At 61.9% G+C, this 22,608-nt stretch overlaps 7 protein-coding genes across 7 annotated transcripts; 4 read left to right on the top strand and 3 right to left on the bottom strand.

The window, feature by feature from the left end:
• The first annotated feature begins 850 nt into the window (after positions 1-850).
• Positions 851-4,237, top strand: THITE_2119704 (uncharacterized protein). Its single transcript, XM_003655663.1, has 2 exons — positions 851-1,509; positions 1,576-4,237. Exon 2 carries the CDS (start codon positions 1,608-1,610, stop codon positions 4,056-4,058), a length of 2,451 nt encoding a protein of 816 aa, XP_003655711.1. The 5' UTR covers positions 851-1,509; positions 1,576-1,607; the 3' UTR covers positions 4,059-4,237.
• A 2,096-nt stretch (positions 4,238-6,333) lies between these two features.
• Positions 6,334-7,193, top strand: THITE_2119702 (uncharacterized protein). Its single transcript, XM_003655662.1, has one exon. The coding sequence runs from the start codon at positions 6,356-6,358 to the stop codon at positions 7,007-7,009; it is 654 nt and encodes a 217-aa protein (XP_003655710.1). The 5' UTR covers positions 6,334-6,355; the 3' UTR covers positions 7,010-7,193.
• An 834-nt stretch (positions 7,194-8,027) lies between these two features.
• Positions 8,028-10,221, bottom strand: THITE_2119700 (uncharacterized protein). Its single transcript, XM_003655661.1, has 3 exons — positions 9,835-10,221; positions 9,413-9,713; positions 8,028-9,312 (listed from the first exon to the last, which is right to left on the bottom strand). Exons 1-3 carry the CDS (start codon positions 10,132-10,134, stop codon positions 8,105-8,107), a joined length of 1,809 nt encoding a protein of 602 aa, XP_003655709.1. The 5' UTR covers positions 10,135-10,221; the 3' UTR covers positions 8,028-8,104.
• A 2,852-nt stretch (positions 10,222-13,073) lies between these two features.
• THITE_2119697 (uncharacterized protein) lies at positions 13,074-16,962 on the bottom strand. Its single transcript, XM_003655660.1, has 5 exons — positions 16,083-16,962; positions 15,385-16,020; positions 14,824-15,321; positions 14,672-14,764; positions 13,074-14,612 (listed from the first exon to the last, which is right to left on the bottom strand). Exons 1-5 carry the CDS (start codon positions 16,663-16,665, stop codon positions 13,141-13,143), a joined length of 3,282 nt encoding a protein of 1,093 aa, XP_003655708.1. The 5' UTR covers positions 16,666-16,962; the 3' UTR covers positions 13,074-13,140.
• A 22-nt stretch (positions 16,963-16,984) lies between these two features.
• THITE_2119694 (uncharacterized protein) lies at positions 16,985-18,164 on the top strand. The gene has a single exon (XM_003655659.1). It carries the CDS (start codon positions 17,210-17,212, stop codon positions 18,131-18,133), a length of 924 nt encoding a protein of 307 aa, XP_003655707.1. The 5' UTR covers positions 16,985-17,209; the 3' UTR covers positions 18,134-18,164.
• A 453-nt stretch (positions 18,165-18,617) lies between these two features.
• Positions 18,618-20,494, top strand: THITE_130440 (uncharacterized protein). Its single transcript, XM_003655658.1, has 3 exons — positions 18,618-19,012; positions 19,087-19,825; positions 20,012-20,494. Exons 1-3 carry the CDS (start codon positions 18,766-18,768, stop codon positions 20,112-20,114), a joined length of 1,089 nt encoding a protein of 362 aa, XP_003655706.1. The 5' UTR covers positions 18,618-18,765; the 3' UTR covers positions 20,115-20,494.
• On the bottom strand, positions 20,493-21,619 carry THITE_2090861 (uncharacterized protein; the record flags this gene model as incomplete). Its single annotated transcript, XM_003655657.1, has 3 exons — positions 20,493-20,512; positions 20,607-21,267; positions 21,344-21,619. 3 exons carry the CDS (start codon positions 21,617-21,619, stop codon positions 20,493-20,495), a joined length of 957 nt encoding a protein of 318 aa, XP_003655705.1.
• Between the last annotated feature and the right edge of the window lie 989 nt (positions 21,620-22,608).

Here is a 22,608-nt window from a genome sequence, read left to right as displayed (position 1 = left end):
CCACTAACTACTGTGTGAGAAACCCGGTGGGGTGACAGAAACAAGGCCTCCTCAGCCTGCCCTGCTTTGGGAGACCGCAACGGATCCATGTGATTTGTTCCATGGCACGGTGGCACGTCTCGCGTGGGAGATCGGACTTAATATGGCATTTTCCGTGTGCCGCGTCGGGAATCGAGCCGATGAGTGATGGGTTACATCTGGGTCAGGAACAGGGCTGATGACGGGATGAAGCATGACTGTTCATACTGTTAATCTTGTGCCTTCCTTCTGCGGAACCGCCAATCTTGCAGCCTGCCAATGAGAGTTAAACAGACGTAAGGCTGCATCAGGCCTCCCGACAAGTTTGAATGTCAGGAATGAGGGACCGCTCTGGGAGAAAAAAATAACTCGTGTGACGGTGTTAAGAAGCTGGGCGTTCTTGGCGCATACTGTGTAGGAGTTCGGAGTTCAGTACGGAGAACACGAGAGGCGTTCCTTATCGATGGCAAGCCAGGGAACCTCTCACTTGAATTCCCAGCAGAGAGGACAATCCCGTCTCAAGTCTTCTGTGCATGCAAGTTGTTAACTGATTTACCTGAACCTGATTGCACACTTCCGAGGAACTGGCATGGTCTTCGGCTTAATTCCTGTCTGGTTTTCCGGGACAAGGAAAGCACGGGTTGGACCATCTCACTTGGGAAACAGCTAGGATTCTCGTGCCGCGGCTGCCGAAAAACCAGGTGCTGAGGCAGTTGTGTTTGGCGCCCATGATCTACGCATTCCCTTAACCGCCTTCACCAACCTCCAAAGCGTCTCAACAGATGCCGTGTGAAGATTCAAGACTTGACAAACAGTTGAACGCTTGCCACAGCTTTTAGAAAAAGCAAGCGTGCAGGATACCAATAGCGGGGATCACTGCATATGCCATTTCAGAAAAGCCAGCTGGGGAACGATCGAGCTTGGGGTGCCGCATGAATCCACAATGAAGCACTCAGGACGTGGTGCGGCGCTTTTCACGCTGTGTGTCCTTTGGCCATCGGTTCCCCACAACCATCATCCGGTCATCCGACTCTCTGCTTGCTTGGATGAGGCTTGGCTGCTGTCATGGTCACTTTCTCCCTTGTCATTAAAATGCCGTCTTGGCTCTCCTTCAACTAGGTAGTCACTGTTTCAGCTGGTCAGGGACCGGTGCGGGGGCCAAGACGATTGTCTCATTCGTCGAGCCCTGTTGGGGGTTGCCTGTTCGCGTCCGAAAAAGCCGTCGCGGGTTCTGCCCGACCGTGTGTGCCGCTTTTTTTCGTCTGCATATGGTATATCCCGTCGTTTATGCCCACGCCTCTCTTCACAGGCCACAGGAGGACGCTCTTCCCAGCTGCCCAGGGACCAACCGAACACTGTGCGCCGTGGCACGACGGCTGAGCGGAACTGTATGCCTGTCGTTAGCAGGCGTCTGCGTATTAGTCGAGACGCCGCGGTCGAACGAACCCCATCTATGTGCGACACTAACTGCGGGCCTTGCCACGCGCGTCTGTGAGAGAGAGACACGAGCAGGATCATCCCCTCCTGTTGCTTCACGTTAGTTTAACGATTATTCAGCCGGGGCAGCGGCAGTGGCCGCGGGAGGAGACATGACGGAGGCAGCGACCCTTCAGCCCCCTAAAGCCGGGCGGTCTCGGTTCTCGAAAGCGCTGCCGGCCCCTCCTTCCCTCCCTACCTTTGACTTTGAGTCGCAACTCTCGCCGCTGGTGTCGCCGCTGGTGTCGCCGCTGGTGTCGCCGCTGGTCCCGGAGAATGCACTTCAGCGTCCGCAGCAGTCCGAGACTCTGCTGCCGCCTCGCCCGCCGCCCAAGCAACCCAGCGCCGAGAGAGAGCCGCCCCAGGAGCGGGGACCCTTGACCACCATGGCGGCGACGGCGGGTTACGACAAGCCTCTGAACTCACCACTCCCGCCGCTACCCTCCAAGTTCACCGGGCCGGTGCCTAAGCTGAGCATACCGCGACGGCCCGTTGCAGCTCCCGTGGCCCCGGTCCCGGCCCCGGCTCAGGCTCAGGCTCCGACTGCTGCACCGGCCCTGGCGGCCCCAGACCCGGAGCCGTCCCCCGTCGGTTCTTTTTCGAGCCTCCTCTCGGCCTACTCCAACCACACTGCGGACTCGCCCCGATCGTCGTCTGCAAACTCAGCCACACATTCGTATGCGGTTGTGTCACCGAACCCGGCCAACACGCAAAGGAGTAGCGCAACGTCGTCCGAGGCACATGCACATGCGCTTTCGCATGCGCATGCGTTGCCGCCACTGCCGTCTGATCAAAGTGCGCAGGAACGCGAGCCCGACAGTTTTCAAAAGCCCGAGGCCGGCCCGGAAGAGTTGCCCCCACCGCTGCCTCTGAAGGATTCGCAGCGCGGAGCTCCGAGACCTCAGACACCCGCCGGCCCGCAGATCGAAACTGCGCAACCGCCGACATCTGGGCGGATTGGATCGCCGTTAGCCAACGGCGGCTCTCCACAGCAAGAGCAGCTCTGGCGACGACGATCGCTCAAAACTGACAAGCCCTTGGCGATTCCAGAACTCAAACTGGTCTCCAGCCACGGTTCCACTGCTGCGTCAGCCCAAGCCACCTCGCAGAGCGGCCCCAGCAGTCTTCTTTCGCAGCCCTTCCCACTTCCTCCCCGGAGCAACCCCGAAGCGGACGAGCCGGCCTCAACACTACGGGCCCCGCCTCGAAGCGCCAACGGCGGGCTGCCAGGGCGCAATATCCGACCTGTGCCCGCAAGCGAGCAAGCTGCTGCGCAAGCGGAAGAAACCATGGGGCAGGAAACATCGCGGATCAAGGAGAAGCTGGAGAAGGGTAGGAGGCGCGGAAGTGCAGAGGAGCCCGAGGCCAAGAGCCAGGAGTCACAGTCATCGCAGGCGGCGACACTTGGTCCCGCAATATCCGGATCCGCTGTCTCGCCGCCCTCTTCGCAGCGTCTTCCGACGGCCGAGGATGGTGCAAGCGATGTCCGGAGCCCCCCGCTTGACGCAGTCGCGCCGCCGGTCTTGCCGGCATCATCGCCGGACCTGCCGAGCGAGCCGAAGCCGACCATAACGCGAAAAGCTGTTGGGCTTCCTGAACGCCAGATACGCCCTGCCAAGAGTAACTCGTCACTAGCACCAGGCCCCATCAACACGACACTGGGAGCGCGGTCGCCGGTGGGACTCCCTACTTCACCAAGGCCCGATGCAAATCAAGTTCCAAACCAGACACGGGATCTCAGCAGGTCTCCAATGCCAAACCTGAGTCAAGGCCCGAACCAGGCACCGTTCGTCCCCTACTCCCCCCGACCGGACCTAAATCAAGGCTCGGATCAAAAGCAGTACATCCCCTATTCTCCGGCCGGCGACCGCACCCAGCAGCCGAATGGCGCACAGCTTCCCGTCCGGCCCCCGTCGAGGGACGGCACTGACCAAGCTCCCCTCCCTGTGGCTCCGCAGCCGGCAGCACCGCCGCTCTCAGCTTTACCGGCTACGTCCTTGAGACCAATGCGTCCTCTCAGCCCGATCGGCGAAATTAAAAGCATGTCCGAAACCGGCTCGATAGAGACAGTGAAAGCACCGTCCGCCCTCCCCCGTCCCCCCGCCGCCCTCCCCCGTCCCGTTACCGCCGAGGATATGCCTCTGCGCGAGCACGACCCGAACCAGCCAGACCAGACGGACAACCCGGGCGCGCTGCGCTTCCCGCGCGGGTGGTACACGCCGCGGCCGGCGGACGAGATCCCCGACGCGCGGCCGCTGACGGCGCGGCAGCGGCGCTGCCTGACGCGGCACCGCTACATGACGCCCGGCCGGCAGCGCACGAACCCGGTCGCGTGCCGCACGTGCGGCCGCAAGGACCGCGGCGCCGAGTGCTTCGTCTGCAGCGCCTGCTACCTCAACGTGTGCGCCGGCTGCGAGGCCCTGCTGCGCCGGTTCCGCGGCGATCTGGATGCCGTCCTGGACGCTGTGCAGCAGCAGGAGAAGAAGAGGGCCCAGCAGGCCGGTAAGGGGCTGGAGGGGACGGCGGTGGTGGCCGGGGTTGGCGAGGCGATCAAGGAGGAGTAATACCCGCACCCGCCTCTGGGGAAGTGAAGGGGGTGGCTTTACATTCTGATGGCCCAGCTTTTTTTTCTTTTTTTCCCTTTTTCCCCCGTCTCCCATGGCCGGGTGTCCTTTACAATTCTTTTCGCCCTCTTTCCTTGGTGTTTTGAGGGGTAGATCTGCTTTGATGGCCGACGGCGGCCAGGTGCACACAGGTTTCGACGGGCGGCTATAGGGGATATGAGGAGATATGGGGGGTTACGAGGACACGTGCTGATATATACATAGACGACGTGGATTGATGAGGCGGATGGATGGCTGTGGCATGACGATACCATTCTATGTTCATGGGAGATCCCGGGGTTGGGGGGGTTGCCTTGTCTATACAGACGGTGGTATACTGTAGAGTATTCGCGGGGGAAGGGTCAATGCCCAGTGCCCCTTGTAGATGTACGTAGTACCTCCTCGAGGTTGAGGAATTATGTACGGAATAAATCCAAGCTGTGTCGGGCCGGCTGTGCTATGATGCATGGGATGGAATACGAGAAATGCACGCTGCGTCTCCAAGCTGTCTGTCTGACGTGCGGCTCTGAGCTTTCCACCGGAGTCGGGCTGCTGGGCGGGATCGGATGCCTTCCATGCGACCCTTCCATGCGACCCTGGCTTCGCGGCTGTCAGGGGCCGATGCCGCCCGAAGTGCAGCCCTGCAGAGTGCGGCTGACGCCAAGGCTGCCCCGTTGCCAGGAGCTGCTTTAGCGTGTTTAACTGCCGTAACCAGCTAACGTTACAACCACAAATCAACGAACGAGAACCGACGTCAAGTCCAAACAAGCGGAACAACACCGAATGGGCTTGCTGTGGGCGAAAATCGCACATCCCGGCGGCAAGCAGCAGAGATAGAAACAGAGTCTTCCGTAATGTCATCCACAACATCCGGCAGCGGGCTGTCGCGCGCACGATCGCTGCGAAAGCCCAGCACCTGGACAGAGCCAGCGGCGGCAGCAACGACAACAACATCAACAAACGGCAGCGGCCATGGTGGAGGTCAGGGTGAGCGTCAGGCTAAGGGTCAGCCTGAGCGCCATGTCTCGCCAAGCAGGCTGCCCGTCAAAACACCCGCACCGGTGACGGCCACAACGTCAGCGACAACGACAACGACAGCGGCAGGCACCGGCGCGACCCGTCCCTCAAGGAGCGCCACCACCAGTGCCGGCACGGCGCGAAGCAGCCGCCCACTGTCGGGCGTCTTCGCGCGCATCACCTCGGTGTCCTCCTCCTCAGCCCGCCCGCGCGAGAAGGACAATGACCTCGGTCCCGGAGCGCCGGCTCCGAGCCGCTTGACCCGGTCGTCTTCAGTCCGCCAGCCGCCAACGTCGACGTCGACGTCGACGTCAAGCCGGCCGCCCACCTCTTCTGTAGCCAGACCCACGACCTCCTCCGGCCTGCCGTCCGCCCGCCGGGCCGTCTCCGGCGCGGGCACCGGCCCCGGTCCCAGCAGCGGCCCTGGGCCACGGCACACCCGCGCCAGGTCTTCCGTCACGACGCTCTCCAGCGCGACCATCCTGCGTCCGCCATCGCAAGGCTCCTCCACCAGCTCTGCCACTACCGCGGGGCCGACCGACCGCTCCCGCCCCCCGCTCTCAAGCCTCACCCGGGCCCGGCCCACGGCACCAGCACCGGCACCGGCACCGGCACCGGCACCGCCGACGCCGACGCAAACCTCAGCAACTCGCCCCCGCCGACGGTCCTCTCTCTCGTCAGCGACAGCCACCACCGCCACTACCACCACGACGACTGCTACTACCTCAGCAACAACAGCAGCCCCTGCCCCGTCCAAACCCAACCCCAAACCTCCCCTCCCCCACCCCAAAACCACCACCACCGCCACCACCATAACCAACCCCCCGACCGCCCCCGCCCCCGCCCGACCCGCCTTCACAACCCACCAGCAGCACTTCAGCCCGCTGAAATCCCCGACGAAGCCCAAGCCGCTGACATCGACCTTCCTGGCGCCGCCCACGCCCTCCAAGCAGCCGGCCAACGTGGCGCTGTCGGCCGAGACGGCCCGCCTGCAGACCGAGCTGCTGCAGCTGCACCTGCTGCACCGCGACGCGGGCGGCGCGGCGGCGCAGTGGCGCGCCCACGCGCGCCGGGTCTTGCGGGGTCGGTTCGAGGCGCTTGCTGAGGAGGAGAGGCGCGTGGCTGAGCTGGAGCGTGGCGTGGGGCACCAAAGGGAGGTGAAGGCTTTGGTGCATTGGGGGCAGCGGGCTGCTGGCAAGGAAGAGAGAGGAGGAGGAGGGGGAGGAGGGGTGGGGTTGGGAATGGGGTTGGAGGAGAAGGTGGCGCTGCTGGATCGGGTCGTGAGTGGGTTGTGGAGTGTGGTTGGCGGCGGCGAGCCCGGGGAGGGCAGGTATGGGAGGGTGGTGAGGGCGTTTGAGCGGTGGGTGGGCACCGTTGAGGCGGTCATGCACGCGAGGGAGAGGCTGGGGCGGACGTGCGGGCTGGGGCAGTCGCAGGGGCAGGAGCAAGGAGATCAGGGTGGCGGTGACGGTGTTGGCGAGGGTGATGATGATGAAGAAAAGGGGCTGGTCCTGGTCGGCGAGATGGACGCCGCGTGGAAGGAGGAGTGCGCGGCGCTGGTCAGGCGCCTGGATGACTGGCGCCGGGGGCTCCGGGAGCTGGAGGACGGGCCGCCTTTCTTGCCTGCTTCTACTACTCCTGATACCCCAAGCGAAGAGCCGGGCGAGGACGGCGACGGAGAGGAGTCCAGCAGCAGCAGCAGCAGCCTGGCGCGCATCCTCGCCGGCTGTCGGGCGCTGGTGCACGGCATGCTGGCCGAGCTGAACGTCATGGAGCAGATCGAGCGGGACGCGGCGGCCGCCGAGATGCGCTGGGTCAGGGAGATGAACCGGCGCGGGCTGGGCCGGGCCGACGACGACGCGCCGCGGGCGGGTGCCATCTGGCGGGTTTTGTGAGCTGCGAGTGGGCGGTGTTTGTTGCGTGATAGATAACTACATATATCCCGCGGGCTTGGAGAGGATGGTGTATATGGGTAAGGTGCGTTGACAGAGGTTTCAGCCATCCCGGGTCAACCACGCGTTAAGAGTAGTCCACTAGTTATGCTCGATGGCCTTGAACCGGGCTACGACGATCAGCCGTCCAAGAACAGGAAATTGATATTCCCCCGTCGCGCACCAAAGCGTGTCTCAAACTAGTTCCATCTTCTACATGGATTATCGCGCCCTCGCCATGTTCTCTCACTAACCTTGCTGCTGCTTACGAGTAGACCACGCCAGCGCCCAAGCGAGACGTCGACATAGCACATGTAACCACCACGCGGGTAGATGCAGCCCGTATTCCAACGCGGGCCACCACACATGTCTCACCTGCGGGTTCTCTCCTCTCCAGGGGGAGGAGAAAATACCCCGCGTATTCAGCATGCACAGTCGTGTCACGGGAATAGCGACGCCACAGCAGCCACAGCGGAAGTTGGAGCAAGCAAGACCTTGTATTGCAGCAGCAGAGCGAGGATCATCTCATCCTACAAAACGACACCGAAGAGCGCGCGAGTACCGTCCACACGCCGTAATTCCCCCATCCCACCGCGAGGCCTGGAGAAAGCCAGCAGAAAAAAGCTGGGTTGCGTCCTGTTTTCCCGAATTATAGTATTGAAAGCACGACCGGGAAACCACCATGCCGGACAATCGACCAGGCGAGGCTGTCCGGCGGGGGAGGTCGCTCGCCGGCCAAAGTCCATTGAGGTAGCCTGCCCGCCCGCCCGCCTGCCTGCCCGCCCTGGATGGCGAAACCGGGGAAAAGGTATCTTGTATGAGACAGAGAACGAAATAGAGAGTAGAATTGCCTTTTTGCGAGGAGAAGAGGCCATTTTCAAAGCATCGTGCAGGCAGCCGCGTTAAATAAACCACGACACAAAGGACATCGGTCGGTAGGCATGCACCAGCAAGGCTCACGCACGACAGTGCCGAGCCTGCCACTGTTGCTCGATCGACACGAAGCCTTTTCTTTTCGCCTGCGTCGCGTCCTTAGCGGTAATCCCGCGGCAAACCGCCTTAGTGCATCGGCGGGAGCGACGGGTAGGCGACGCGATCGGCCGGGCGGTCGCGGTCGCCGTGCAGGGCGGGGTCGATGCGGCTGTTGTCGATGGGGGTGCGGCCGCTGTCGGAGTCCTCCTCGTAGTCGTGGCGCTCGAGGCGCTGGCGCACGTAGGCGCGCAGGTACTCGACGGTGCGCATGTGCTGCACCCAGTCGTCGTAGCTCTCGCCCTCGCCGGCCTCGGACGCCTCGGACGGCGAGCTGACGGCGGGGCCGTCGGCGGCCTTGGGCGTCGGGGTCCGGTCGCCGTCGCGGCGCGCGCCGCTGGCGCTCTGCAGCATGCCGCCCGAGAGGCGGCGCTCGCTGTGGGCGAAGCTCGAGCCCAGACCGGCCGCGGACGGGAACGGCAGGTTGGGGCGGCTCGGCAGGCTCGGGTACGAGACCGAGGTGGAGCTGTGGCGCGAGGTCGGCGACATGCCGGCCGACGACGCGCTGGGCGAGTGGCCGGACGTGTACGACATGGTGCTCGACGGCGGGGTGACGGCGGGAGTGCCACCGGCCGAGTGGGTCGGCGCGCTGAGCGGAGACACGACCTGGGCAGTCGTGGGGCCGTAGGCGTCCACGGCGGTGCGCGGCGCATACGTCGGAGACCGCAGATCGCTGACGTAGTGGTGAGACTGAGACGAGCCGTTTTCGTAGATGGTCGACTGCATCTGCTCGAGCATCTGGTCGATCTGCTGCAGGTCCTCCTTGGTGCGGACGTTCGGCATGGGAGGCAGGTAGTAGTGTTGAGTGAGCGGGCCGTGCGAAGCGCCGCCGACACCAAGCGTGTGCGGCGCCTGCGGCATGTACTCGGCGACCAGACCGCCGCCGGCGTGCAAGCCGAGAGTGGAATGGATGGGCATGAGCGAGCGGCCGATCTGCGCATACGACCGCGGGTCCACCTGCTGGCGCTTCACCGAGCCGAAGAACTCGTTCAGCTCTTCCAAACCGCGCTTCCGAGCGGCGTCGTTGAAGCCGGCGGCTTGATGGCCCATGTAATCGGGACGCGAACCGGCCATGGCCGGCGAGTAGTACATGTGGTGCTGCTGCCCGTACGACGGCGGCGGGGCCTGCTGGTGCTGGCCGTAGTAGCTCGGCTGGCCGCCGTGCTGAGGCGGGTGGCCGAAGGGGGCCGAGTTCGCGCCCCGCATGTGGCCATTGTGGTCGTAAAACCCGGAGGGACCTAGACGTGGATGGGCAGCCTGTTAACAAGGGCTCGAGGAGCGGCCAGAGCACGGGCGCATGGCCTCCCACTGACCACTGCCCACTGCGGGACAACGTACCTTTGTTGCCAGGGTGGGGGCGGTATGCCGGGTTGATGGCGCCGGGCTGGTCCTGGGGACCGCGGCCGCCGATCAGGACCGAGTCGTCGGCATGGGTTTTGACATGCTTCTTGAGATCCTGGGGCCGCTTGAACGACTTGCCGCACATGTCACACTTGTGCGGCTTGAGCGGCACATGGACGCGGATGTGCGACGTGATATGGTCGCGCTTCACGGTCGTGGTGCGGCACTGATTCCACTGGCAGGTGAGGTTGAGGTTGTTGGTGCTCTTGCGGCCGACATGCTTCTCGCAGATGTGTTCCTGGGGGGGCGTCTCAGCGATGATGCAGAATAACGGCAGAAAATAAAAAGAGTAAAATAGAACAAACAAGATAGAATAAAACAAACATCACAAAACACCAAAAAAAACGAGAATCACCTACATAAAGCGCCTCGGCCGAGGTGAACTGCTCGTTGCACTCGGACCACTTGCATGTCAGGCTGTCGTCTTGGGCCGCGCTGGACGTGGCCGCGCTGGACGTCGAACTGGCCGCGGCGCCCGTCGACGGTGCCGGCGTGGTGCCGTTAGATGCGGGGTTCGGCGATCCCGAAGACTGGGCCGGGGCTGCGGCTGCGGCTGCGGCTGCGGCTGCGGCTGGAGCTGCGGCCGGAGCGGCGGCAGCAGCGGCGTTGTTGCCCTCCTGCTTCGGGGCCGGGCTCGGCGCTGGTGGGACTCCCGACATGGCGTGTGCGCTGTCGCTGCGTAGCTTGGCGGAACAAATGCACGGCCAGGGTCCGTTGTGGTCACGTGGTTGTGATCACGTGGTGGTTTTCGGGTGTTGTCGGGAGAAAACCCGCTCCTCGACGTCAGCGAGGGCAGGCGAGTCAAAGCCCTACACTCGATGCGGTCCCCACTTTTTACCAAGAACGCCCAGAGTCGAATGAGGGCGCGGCAGCCGTGCCAAGCCCTTGGGAGGTGACGGCGCAGGACTCGGGCAAGGGAGGGTAGTGCCAAGAAAAAAAGAGACAGCTCGGGAACGCGGTGCAGCAACAGTCCGTCCCAACAACAAACAATAAAGTCGCGGCGGTCGAGAGGCACGCGGTGCAGTGCGACGAGATGGCAAGGGAAAAGAATCGATCAACGTCAGGCTTCAGGAGACCAGCGGGCCTTCCGTCTTTATTACGCTTTTTTCTCTGGAAAGCGGTACATTGGCGGAGTGCTTGGCAAACTCTTGGCAGTCTGGGACTCGGATGCCAAGCGCACCTCATTGGCTGGCCCAAGCACCCACGGCCCGCACAGAGTACCTCGCGGTGAGCGGGGGCCGAGCTGATCCGCGAGCGCACCGCAAGGCTTGTGCTTGCCCCTAACAGAGCGACTTGCCCGCCAAGCCCTGCCAAGAGCCGCCAAGAGCCGCCAAGTCAGCGCCAAGGCTTGGTATTTGACGAGAAATGTCTTGGCAGTCCTCCCACCCGCCTCCCATCGCCCTTGCCTCCTGGTCACACTGGTCACGCTTTGCCCAGGACTGTCAGGCTGCTGCTCATGCGAATTGCGGAACCGCGGCTTCCTGCCTTCCTGCTTCCTGCTTCCCCAGAACAACCTGGAAGCTATCGCTCGACCCCCTCCCATCTTGCGTTGCGGGGTGGGCGTTCCACCGAATGGGTTCCCGTCGGGCGCCCATCCCGTCCGTCTCTTTGGAGAAAGCAAACGCCGCGCCAAGCACTGTACGCGGATTGGCTGTTATTCGACGTCCACTGTCAGGTGTCTATCACGGTGCTTTTTGCACGGACCCATATGGGGGCCTCGACTCTCGCCGTCGGCTCTCCTGAACGGAGGGACAACCAAGAGAGTTGCCCGTAAATTGTATTCCCTACACAACAGTTAAGAAACACGACACGTCTCGTGGATGTTGACGGGTCCTGATGATGCCAAGCTTGCCGCGAGGGCCAAGAGATTACCCTCCGCGTGCCAAGGTGCCAAGCACTTGGCGACCCTTCTTCGCCGTGTGCTCCGTTGTGTTGACCTCCAACGAATGCACGACCATCAGCCTGGGTCGAACACAGCCCTTTTTCGCTTGGCACCTTCATCTTCCCCTTTTTGAGCAAATCAGCCCCGCTGGCGCACGCGGGGCCAAGACGCCTCGGCTCTCCGGCTGCGACGCGTTCAATCCGGGCCCAGCCTACGCGTGTTTATTACCTAAAATCTAGGACGTCAGGCCTGTAGTCCAACTTGTGAACTACTGAGTAACGTTACCACAATTGTTGCCTGTTTGCCTGGGGGCTGCTTTGGGCGAGGTGGTGGGCCGCTGATTCCCCCCTTAATGTTTGCCCAAGCTCGGCCGCTTGTTGATGATGCGATGTCCCCCGCGCTGAGAACCCCACCAATCTGGAAGGTACCTTCACAGTATGTTCAGCGGCTCCCCTCGCCAGCGAACCTGCCAGTCGCCTGCGACAGACGCATTGCAAGAGAGATGCCCCGCCAAGCACGTCAACTCAGCATATGAACGAACGATATCACAATGGTACTCCAAGTGCCGAAAAGTTTCAATCGGACCCTTCCTGACCCTTCCTGACCCCTCCGGTCAAAGGACCCGAAACTCCAAGCTGAGCACGAAAATAATGCCTGCTGTTTCACCAAGCATGTCAAGCTCCAACTGAAGCTCATTCTCGACTTGGCAGCTTGGCAGCAACTCTTGGCCCTCTTGGCTTTCTTGGGCCTGCTTGGCAGTCCTTGGCCTCGAGTCTTCATGGGCACAATACGGTAACGTCTCTTTGGCGTTTCCGTTTCGCGCCCGTTTGCCTGGAGATTGGGATCTTTTAACACTTCCAGATCTGCCAAGAGCAGTCGGATACACCGCGACGTTACGAACGTTAGAGGAACACGGGCTGTTCCGGTTCAATCATGCTACATATACGGAAGTATCTGTGTGTCTCCACTGTTAACAACAACCGCGTCTTTAAATGGGGTCGAGCCGAGGACGAAGCCAAGGGGACAAGAGGGAGAAAAGAACTCGTTGAAGAGCTGAGTTACAGCTGAAAGTAGATGCATGAGTCAGAAGAACAAAGGGGGAAACAACAACAGAAAGCCACCGGCGTTCAAATCCAAAAAAAAAAGGAAATAAGGTTGAAGAAGTCACCTTGCAAGTAACACCTCCAACTCAGCTAACACAGCCAATGCAGTCACCGTCAACAGTCAACATCCCCCAACTCAGCGCTCAGGTATTCTCTCTCGACTTTTTACCCAATGCGTCTACTGCCACAACACAACGTGACAAAACGACTCTCAACTGCTGTCTTTGCAACGCGTGTCTTCCTCAAAGCCACTCAAGAACATACGTACATAGCACGGTGCAGCGGCAGTCGCTAAGGGGCAGGCGAAACCTTTCCCTAACCATTCAGGAGTCATGACGGATCACCTGGGCTTCCCCGGCCGCCCAAAAAGCGCTGATGAAGCAGTGTGTCTGTCTGGATGGCTCGACCCGGGCTCAAAGTGATAGATCGCTACGCCTTGCAGCTAGCAGTCGTGTGTTTTTAATCTCCCAGCCGGAATTAACCCAGCCCAACCCAGCCAACCCACCTCATTTAACACACTTACTTCCCCGAAGGAGGAAACCCTGAGATAGCACTACACTACATACAACTAGCAAACCCAACCCAGCCCAAACCAAACCACAGCCCACAACCAAGCTGCAACCCAAACCCAACCACAACCCACAACCCACAACCCAAGCCCAAAGACATAGGTAGACAGCTCAGTACACCAACTCCTCATTCAACCTCGTCCCACAAAGACACCTGCACTCGGGCACAGGACACTCCCTGTGGCGAGCGAACCACTGGCGCGCGTGGTCGAGGTGCAGCACGTGGCCGCAGGCGAGACAGAAGGTGGGGAAGCGCGCGGTGCTGCCACCATTACTACCATTACCACCGGAACCGCCGCCACCACCGGGACCGCGGCCGCCGCTGCCGCCGCTGCTGCTGCTGCGTGGCTGGCCGACGACTTCGAGGCACACGACGCAGCGCGGCAGGTGCTGCTTGCAGGCGGGGCAGCTGATGCCGGCGGCGACCGACTTTTCCGTGAAGGGGTTGGCCTGCTGCTGGCGGGCGCGGGCCTCGGTGCGCGGGGTGGGCGTGCTGGTGGTGGTGGTGGTGGTGGTGGTGGGGGTCGCGGGTTTGGGGGGGTTGGCGGTGGCGGTGGCGGAGGAGGTGGAGGAGGTGACGGTGAAGCTGGGCAGGGAGGCGGTGGTGCCGCCGCCGCCGCCGCCGCCGCGGCTTGGGGGCGGCGCCGGCGGGAGGGTCTCGGCCTTGAACTCGAGGTCGCAGTAGATGCAGCGCAGGCCGATCTGGCGCGGGGCCGGCGGGACGGTGGCGCGGCCGTTGTGCTTGCTGCGCAGGGTGGACTCGACGTCGAACTTGGCGCGGAAGAAGAAGGCGCGGTGGCGCTGGAGGTATTGGCGGTAGGCGTTGCGCATGGCGTTGACGCGCAGGTCGTCGACGAAGCGCGGCGCGCAGATGGAGAGGAGGAGGGCGGCGGTCTGCACGTCGCCGTGCTTCTGCACGTAGCGGGCGAGGACGTCGACGAGCGGGTCGGTGATGCCCGTGAGCACGATCCCTTCGATGTCGCCCGTCTCGATGATGGCAGAGACTTCCTGCTCGAGCCAGCCGGTCAGGGCATCGTCGTCGAGGTAGCGAACGGCGACAAAGCAGCGGTCGCGGAGGGGCAGCGACCGCTGCGCGGCGATCACGGCCCAGTCGCCGGTCGCGATGATGGCCGAGATGGCACGCAGATAAGGATCGGTCTTGCAGGCCACCTTCTCGTCAAAGTCGAGGGCCGTCTTTGCCTCGATATCCGTGGTCTTGCCAATCAGCTGGAGCGCTAGCGAGACGAAGAGCAGCTCGGGGTGGTCTGCGCTGGCCTTCTTCAGCACCTGCACGGCGCCCTGTTTATCGCCTCGGAAGAGGGCTTGGGCGGCGATCATAGTGTACCAAGTTGATTCTCTCCTGGGGCTTGACGCGGACAGTGCCTCCTGGAACTCGGCGTCGTAAGCCCGGCCGAGGCCGCATATCTCGAGACACATCTCCCTGTGGTGAGGGCGCTTTGTTCCCGCCCCTCCGTCGAACTTGGGTACCCCAAGGTTTTTGCATATCGCGTTCAAGCATCGCTCCCACCCGACTTCGTCCGGCGGCGATGCGTCGTCCAACAGCCTCGCGTGCGGTTTCGTCCCTTGCAGGATGTCAGTAGAAGATTCAACGGATGACACTCAGCGAGCGAGCGTGGCTTACCGAGGTCATTGGTCCAGATTGTGTAGACTCCCATGTAGCCGATGTCAAGGGGGTGCGACATCATGCCGCCGTGGGCAGCAGCAGCCTCGGCGCCTGTTGAGCAGTAAGTATAAAAAGCACGGCGGAGGAAGCGCTACCACGTGTCGACGCACCCGCAACCCAGGCCCAGACGTCTCTCAACCAGGGATCGTCTGCCACGATTCGCTGGTTCTTCTCAAAATCGAAGCGGTAGCCCTCCAATGCGCGGAGGAGCATGACGTGATCGACCGCGTATCGTTCTTTGGGCGAGAGACCCACCATATCTCTCGTGTCGATGAGCATTTTCTCGCGCAGCTCTAGCTGGGACAGCAATGCCTCGCCCGGCTGTTCCTTTCCACCTTTTGCAGCTAACCGCAGCGCCTTCAGCTTGTCGGCGATTGAGGATGCCGCGTCGAACGACGCACAGAGAGGGCCCTCCTGGGATACGTCTGTGACCAAGCGCTCTCCAGTATGTGCATCGGAAAGCACGTCCGCCACGACAGTCTTGATGTTTGCCTTGTGTGGACCAAACAAGGGGACGTTGGACAGGGCTCTCTCGGTCAAAAGTGGGCCGAAGATGTCGCGAGCCTGCGACGGCTCAAAGTCCAGCGCCTCACGGTAATCCGACCCATCTGTAGAGAGGTATTAGCACTTTCGCCTAATTCTGGAGGAGGTCCATTCCGGATTAACGTTACCAGCGTGTCCCCGGTGCGGCCCCCGCCATGGCACCATGTGGAAGGGATATTCCGCAGTGAAGGACGGCTTTTGCAACACATCAAAGGCACCACTGGCGCGGAGCACCAGCAGGCGAGGTTGAGGGACGGGCGAGCCCATGGTAATCCAATCGAACGAGACGATCTTGTCGTGCGCGCGATTTGGCTCGGCATAGAGAGGGTCCATCTCGTACGACCGTCTGACCTCGAGGAGCTCAGGGCTGCCGTCGACCTTGACGTCGGCTTCGAAATGCTCCCGCCTAGTCGAGATGACCTTTAGCTGGCCGGTCCGGGAGAGCACAGCGAGCATGCCGGCGTGGTCACGGCAGAAGCGCAGAGCGCGGATGAAGGAGCTCTTGGAGTCGGCGGCGGCCGGATCCGTCTCGATCTGCACGGCGCGGTCGAGGCGCAGGGCGCCGCCCCACGGCAGACCGTCCTGCTCGAGGGCGTCGGCGTAGTAGGGGCTGACGGCATGGCGGCCGATGGCGCGGCGGTCCCAGACCATGACGCCGGGCTGGTCCAGGGCAGAAGACGCGAAGTAGTTTTGGTTGGCATAGTCAATGGCAAGATTGTTGCAGCACTTGGTCTGGAACTGGGCAACCGGGCCATGTCCCTGGTCTGGCGAGATCAGGACGGTCAGACAAGCTCGCTCGAAATTGTCGGACCTGGGGGGAGATTACCTCGGAGATCGTGGATGCGGAGGCCCTGCCCCTTGATGCCGGCCACGAGCACGTTGGGGTTGTCCTCGAAGAACCTAACGCTCGAGACGGACGCGTTGAGCTCCAGCCTGTCGACGGGATCCGGAGGAAGGTCGACATCGGCGGGGAAGCCGGAGACGGCGGCGGCATCCGGGCCCGAGAGGCGGCTGACGTCCCAGATGTGGAGGCAGGTGTCGCTCCTGACCCTATCGAGGGCGACGGCCAGCCTCCCGGCGGTGTTGAAGGCCACGGCCTGGCAGGTGCGCGAGATCTTCAGGCCGAGCTCCAGGTAGGCGTTGGAATTGTCGTCGATGCGCAGCAGATTCACGACGCCGGTCGAGGTGCCGACGGCGACCAGGCCCGGCACCGAGGGCGACCAGTCGTAGGTGGTGAGCGGCGGTAGGTCATCGTGCTTGGCCAGCTTACGGTACTCGAAGCGGCCCCGCTGGGCAAAGCCTGTTGGCTCGTAGAGCTGCACCACGCGATGCTGCAGGTTGATGTGCAGAAACGAGTCGTGGGCCGCGTTGGGCGACCACTTGATCAGCCCCGACTCGGGCCGGTCCATGGCCGCTGGTACGTGCGCTGCTGACTTGGGGCTCGGCGGGGATGGGGGGATGGTGATGCTGATGGATTGGCTCAAACGGGTTATTTATTAGTTCGCTCCAAGAGCAGCAGCGCAACTGCCCCTGACCCTAATCCGCCCTCGATTTCATTCGGAACCGTGGGGTTGTTTCTGCGGCCATGCGCCACGAATTTCGTCAACTGCGTGTATGTAGCATCTCTCACACTCACTCGTTGCCATGGTGGGAGTTGTCGGTTGAAAGCGGCCAATGATCTCATCTCAACTGCGGATGAACTGGGGATGGCAGCTAGCTTCAGCCAGGCGCATAACTAACCCGAACCCTTATCGGTCTCTCCCGGCAGGCAAGCAACGCTGCTCTGCTTCTGCTCTCAACGCGAATCGCCAAAATTTCCAGCTACCGCAGTATGTCCCTTGCGAGTTCCTTCTGGCACCTTTCCGACACGACTCCCCGATTTGCACGGCTCTCTGCTGGAAAAGCGACCGCCCGTTTCGGTGCATTTCCTTTAACAGTGTCCCAACAGGCAGCATGGGCAAAAAAAGACCACATCCGGACGGAGAGTCTGCGGGCCATAGTTCCGGCGACGAAACGAGGAAGCGGCCGAGGACCAGCCGCCCGCACAAGCCAATACCCCGGAACCAGGAGGCCGACAAGCCCAGCCTCAGCGCCATCAAGAAGCGCGCCAGGGCAATTGAGAGGTTGCTCGCGCGGGACAACTTGAATATCCCGGCAAACAAGCAAAACGAGCTCGAACGCGAGCTGGCGGCCCACAAGCAACGGATCGAGGATGCGCGGGCGAAGAAGGAGCGGAACAAGATGATAAAGAAATACCACATGGTCAGGTTCTTTGGTATGTTGCTCTTCTTGTCGAGGCCCATCACCGATGTAAGCCCACTGACGACTCGGGTAGAAAGGAAGAAGGCAACGCGGTTTGCGAAGCAGCTCGAGAAGAAGCTGGCGCAGGCTACAGACCCAGACGAGATCGCCCAGCTAAAGGCTGATCTGCACGTCGCTCAGGTGGACATCGACTACGCGAGGTACTTCCCCTTTTTGGAACCGTACGTCAGCTTGTACGCCGGGGCCGCGTCGGGGGAGAAGGACGAGACGGGCAAGGCAGCACAGTATTTGCGGGGCCCACGGCCGCCCATGTGGGCCGTTATCGAGAAGACGAGGGAGGAGGGCCAGGCTGCGCTCGAGAAGTTGCAGAACAGACAGCCAGGGAAGAGCGCAGACGACGCCCGGCAACCAGTTGAGTCCCGGAAGGCAGTCAAGGCGCTCCCGGCAAAGAAGACGAAGGCGGCGGAGACGAAAGCGAAGGGTCCCCGGCAACTGAGGCATGAGCAGTCCACCAAATCGAGACCAAGTGGGACGAAGGGAGAGGCCAGGAAGACGAACGGCGGCGCGGACAGAAGTGAGGAAAGCGACGACGGTGGCTTCTTCGAAGAGGATTGACGAGCTTTTGCGTTCCCCGCGTCGAGCGGACTGCTCCGGATTGGCGTAGCCGGCGGCCGACTTACATGCACAGGACATTATGATACCCACGGTATTCCGTAATCAATGGATGACATGGCAAAGATATGCATGCATCCGCATCTGTAAACGGTCGGATTTCAGTGAGAAGGCGAAGGTCGGCGAAGGTCCCTTGGGTGCTCTGTCTTGGCCTATGGAATATAGGATACCTAACTCCGTGTGAAGTTGGGCATCTCTGCTTGGTCTCTGGCGCTACGTTTGGCGGATGTATGGGCGCTCGGGGCTTGTGGCCGGCACAGCGCGGCCCGAGCCTGCGTGTTTGCTGAAGAAGGCCACCAACCACAGCAGTCTCTCCGTTCATTGGTGAATTTAGGTAGTGAATGAGTATGGGATGGAAAAGAAAGTGGTGTCTGATTGAGTTGATGCGGTTGGCCTCACCCTCCTCCACCCTCACTTATGCTTCAACGGAGCCAACTGAAGGTGCAAGGCGCCAAGCGACCGACAACCCCACGCGCAGCAGTATAACTACCGACCTCCCAAGCAGCGCGGGGTTGGATCGACAAGAGAACTCAAGGTTTCCATTAGAAGAAAAAAAAAGTCGAAGACAAATAGACATGGCGCATAACGGTAACAATAGCAGCAATGAGCCCGACATGGCGTCGTGGCTCAATGAGGCCGAGCCCGTTGTCTACCACGACGTGAAGGCCTGGATCGCGCAGCAGGAAGCCAATCCGAAACCGCTGACGACAATGCAGCGGCGCGCTCTGGGCCAGCTGAGGCGCGCTATCGCCGCCGACCTCAGGCGCTCGATGGAGCCCGAGCCCGACCTCGGCAAGACGGACTGGGTCTCTGTGATGAACTGTACTGTTTCCTCATCTTTTCCTTCCCTTTCCCCTCACTGTGACCGACACACTGACACTGACACACGCATACAGTGTTCACCCAGGCCCGTGGCGGCACTGTCGAGTACGAAGAAGGGGGCACTCCCGAAGGCGGTTTCACCGCCCGCTGCATCTTAAAGTGGCCCGCCGAACCCGAGCCGAGGATCTTCCCCGACCCGGCGGCCGGCGCCGCAGCCGCCCCGGCTTTCCCCCGCAAGAAGAGCGCCAAGAAGTACGCCGCCAAGTGCTGCGTCGAATGGCTCACGGCCTGCGGCGAGATCGAGGTTGTCGGGGAGCACGTCACCTTCTCGCAGCCCGAGCGCACCCGGCGGCCGGCCGTCGCCCCCGCTAAGAAGAGGAAACTCATCACCATCCCGACGACGACGACGACGGCGACGACATCCTCCGCCGCACGGCCCTCCTCCACCCCCGCGGCGGCGCCCAACAAACCCCAAGAGGACCCCAAACCCAAGGTAAAAGTCGAAGAAGACGCCGGAGACGACCCCGCCGAGAAGAAAGGCGAAGCCGAAGCCGAAGAAGAAGAAGAGTACGACGACCCAACAACCCCCACGACAGCCCGCGTCGCCGCGCTCTGCGCACACCTCGGCCTGCGCGCGCCGCAGTACAAGCTCACGCGCAGCCTGGCCGCCGTCCCCGGCGCCCCCGCCTACGACGGCTACCCGGACTTTGGCCCGGACGGCTTCAAGGTGCCGGCCGGCCTGGGCCGGGTGACGGGCGTGCGCGGCGGGGTGAAGCTGGCGCGCCGCCGCATCGCCGAGGAGGTCCTCGCTTGGTGAGTAGCCCTCCTCCTTTACCCTCCCCGCTCTCCCCGCCGCTTCCTCGGCTTCTCTTTTGTCCCCGCCGCCCCATCTTTTCGAGTTATGTATGCGTACAGCACTGCCTTGGAGTTGGCTTGATAATGGTTTATAATAACTGGAAGGCTGGTGGAGCTGATACTGACGTTGGTGATTACCCCTAGGCTGCAGCAGGAGGAGAAGCACAGGGGGGAGGAGCTGGCCAGGATTCTGGGGGCGTTGGAGCAAGTGGCGGAAGGGGGTGTACGGGTGAGTGGAATACCTTGATGGGCAGTGGGCACGGCAAGGCCATGGAGCGTTGCCTTCTCGCCGCTGCTCGGTTTCGACTTGGGGTTCTCCCTTCCCTTGGGATTTTGCGGCGTGGCTTGGGCAGATCTGCGAGAGGTTCCCGGCGGAATATGGCATGGCATTTGACATGGAAATTTTGATTGAGCGTGGGCGCATTTCCCGGTCGGATGGGCAATGGGATTATGATGAGGCAATGCTTCAGGTCTTTTATTTGGACCGGCTTGAGCACTGCGAAGAACCAGCAGGTTTTATAGGCCCGTCTTGGGATTCGGGCGTTCAAGACAAGTAATTGCCCGGACTCGTGGCACAGCGTATCTTCTCAGGCTGGCGGTTCAGCCCAGAATCAGGTCTCGCCCTTCAATCCTTCTGAGCACGCGCTGCGTTGCAGGATGTCCAACAACCAGTCCAGGAATTATTAGCCCTCTCATCCCCTCCCCCTCCCCCTCCCCCTCCCGCCTCCACCGCGCCCACCCCTCCCAGCCTTCCCCTGCGGCACCCGCACGACCAACCCGGCGGGCAAGTCGGCCACCTTCTGGCCGTCGCGCCAGAGCACGCCGACGCCCTGGGCGCGCCCGACGACCTCCTTGAAGAAGCGCAGCGGCACGAGCCCGTCCGCGTCGCCCTCGGTCAGCACGACCCCGTTGTCGCTCATCCACCACTTGATGCCGGCCTCGCGCATGCTGGCGGCCACGTCGACGTACACCAGCAGCTCGGCGTCGCGGCGCATGCCGCTGATCACGCCCGCGGCCGTGTCCTCGGGCAGGCCCGTGCTGAAGTGCACGTGGTTGCGCCCCATGGGCCGCAGGCCGCCCGACGCCACGATGGCCGGCCAGAAGGCGAAGTAGGTGCCGTGGATGACCGTCGGCGGGATCGGGAGCGTGCCCTCGGGGAGGTCGCTGCCGTCCGCGGCGGGCAGGGCGAGCGGCTTGAGCAGGTGCTCGCTGTCGAGCTTGATGCTGTGGCCCTGGTTGGCGCGGATGAGCCAGTGGCGCGGGTCGGTGGACGACTCGTCGAGCGCCGGGTTGGTGGCCGGGTTGGGCTTGATGGCGAAGCGCTGCTTGTCCGAGTTGTGCACGGCGTCGAGGATCTCGGCGAAGCTGGGCGCGAGGGCACGCAGCGGGCCCCATTGGAGCTGTGTGTTGTCAGCCAGTTGGTTCAAGAATGGAAGTAAAACAAAACAAAGCAAAGCAAAAGGAACAAAAACTCACCACCAAATCAAGCCTCGCAAACCCCTCCCGATCAAGCTCAATCCCCGCCTGGCCAGCCTGATGCCTCAGCAGCCTCGACAGCGCCTTCGACAAGTCCACCTCCCGCCGTCCCCTTCCCCCACCACCACCGGCGCCTTTCCCACCTTTCCCGCCACCACCACCACGACGACCACCGCGCCGCGACCCAGACGCAGCAGACATGGCCATGTCCTCGAGCTGATCAGCCAGGGCCTCGCTTGCCGCCAGGCTGGGCTCGTCCATGGTCGGGTCGTCCATTGTTCCGAGCGGGCGAGGCGGGGGTGGGGCTCTGCTTGGGCTCTTCTTGGTGGTCCTGTCGATGCCGGTTCTGCGGGTGGATGTGGAAGTTGAGGTGCGTTGAGATATCGGTTTATGTTTCGATGTAACTGAAGCTGAGGTGGAAAATGAGGCCGCGGTAGTGGTTGAGAAGAAAGAGTTGGATGTGAATGATGTGGTTGTGGATCTCGACAGGGCCGATGCGAGGGGGCGAATTCGGGGAAAGGGCTTTTGCATGTATGGATGGGCGAGGAGGAACCAGAGAGAGAAAAAAAGAGACAGGACAGGATTCGGTTTGGAGTGTACTACTCTGAGTGAATCCAATGTCGGTACAATTGATGAGAGGTGGTGGCGGCTGAGCGCTCTGAGCTTTATTAGTGCGTAAAAGGGCTATTCCTCGGCTTAATGAAGGCGAGGTCTGTATTCTATATTCCGCTGGCAGATGGGGACACTCCACCCCCGATCGACACGTCCGGTGTCTAGCCACGCAGGCAGGCATGGAAACCTCCCCGTTGGTGGTCTCGCTGGAATGCTAACAAGAGCAGTTTTTTGCCGTCCCGAATGCGTGGTCGGCGTCGAGCAGCATGAGTCAGACCGCAGCGGCGGGCCGGCGCCAACTTAGTGTGTACTTCCGTACACCGTTCAACACCGCATCACAGCTCAACACACGAACCTCGTCGTGAAACAGAACATGCAAAACCATCCATTAAAGCATCGCCCTGTCGGGCCCCTAACAGCCCCCTTCAACTCCATCTTTCGCAAAGCCTGCCCTCAAAGCCCCCTCCGGCCGCACATGATAACGATTCGTTCCTCCAGCTCAGGGTATCTCAACAGAGCATCAAGACGAACCGACCCTGAAGTGCCATGATATACAACCCGAGGTAAACGCCTGAAGACTGCGCAAAGACGGCAAAAAAAAAACCCCTCCCCCGATGCAGAAGAGCCAAATAAACGGAAACCAACACAATCCA

The sequence above is a fragment of the Thermothielavioides terrestris genome, chromosome 4 (genome assembly GCF_000226115.1).
Source record: "Thermothielavioides terrestris NRRL 8126 chromosome 4, complete sequence".
NCBI classification, from domain to species: Eukaryota; Fungi; Ascomycota; class Sordariomycetes; order Sordariales; family Chaetomiaceae; genus Thermothielavioides; species Thermothielavioides terrestris.
This window is presented reverse-complemented; position numbering and strand designations above follow the sequence as displayed.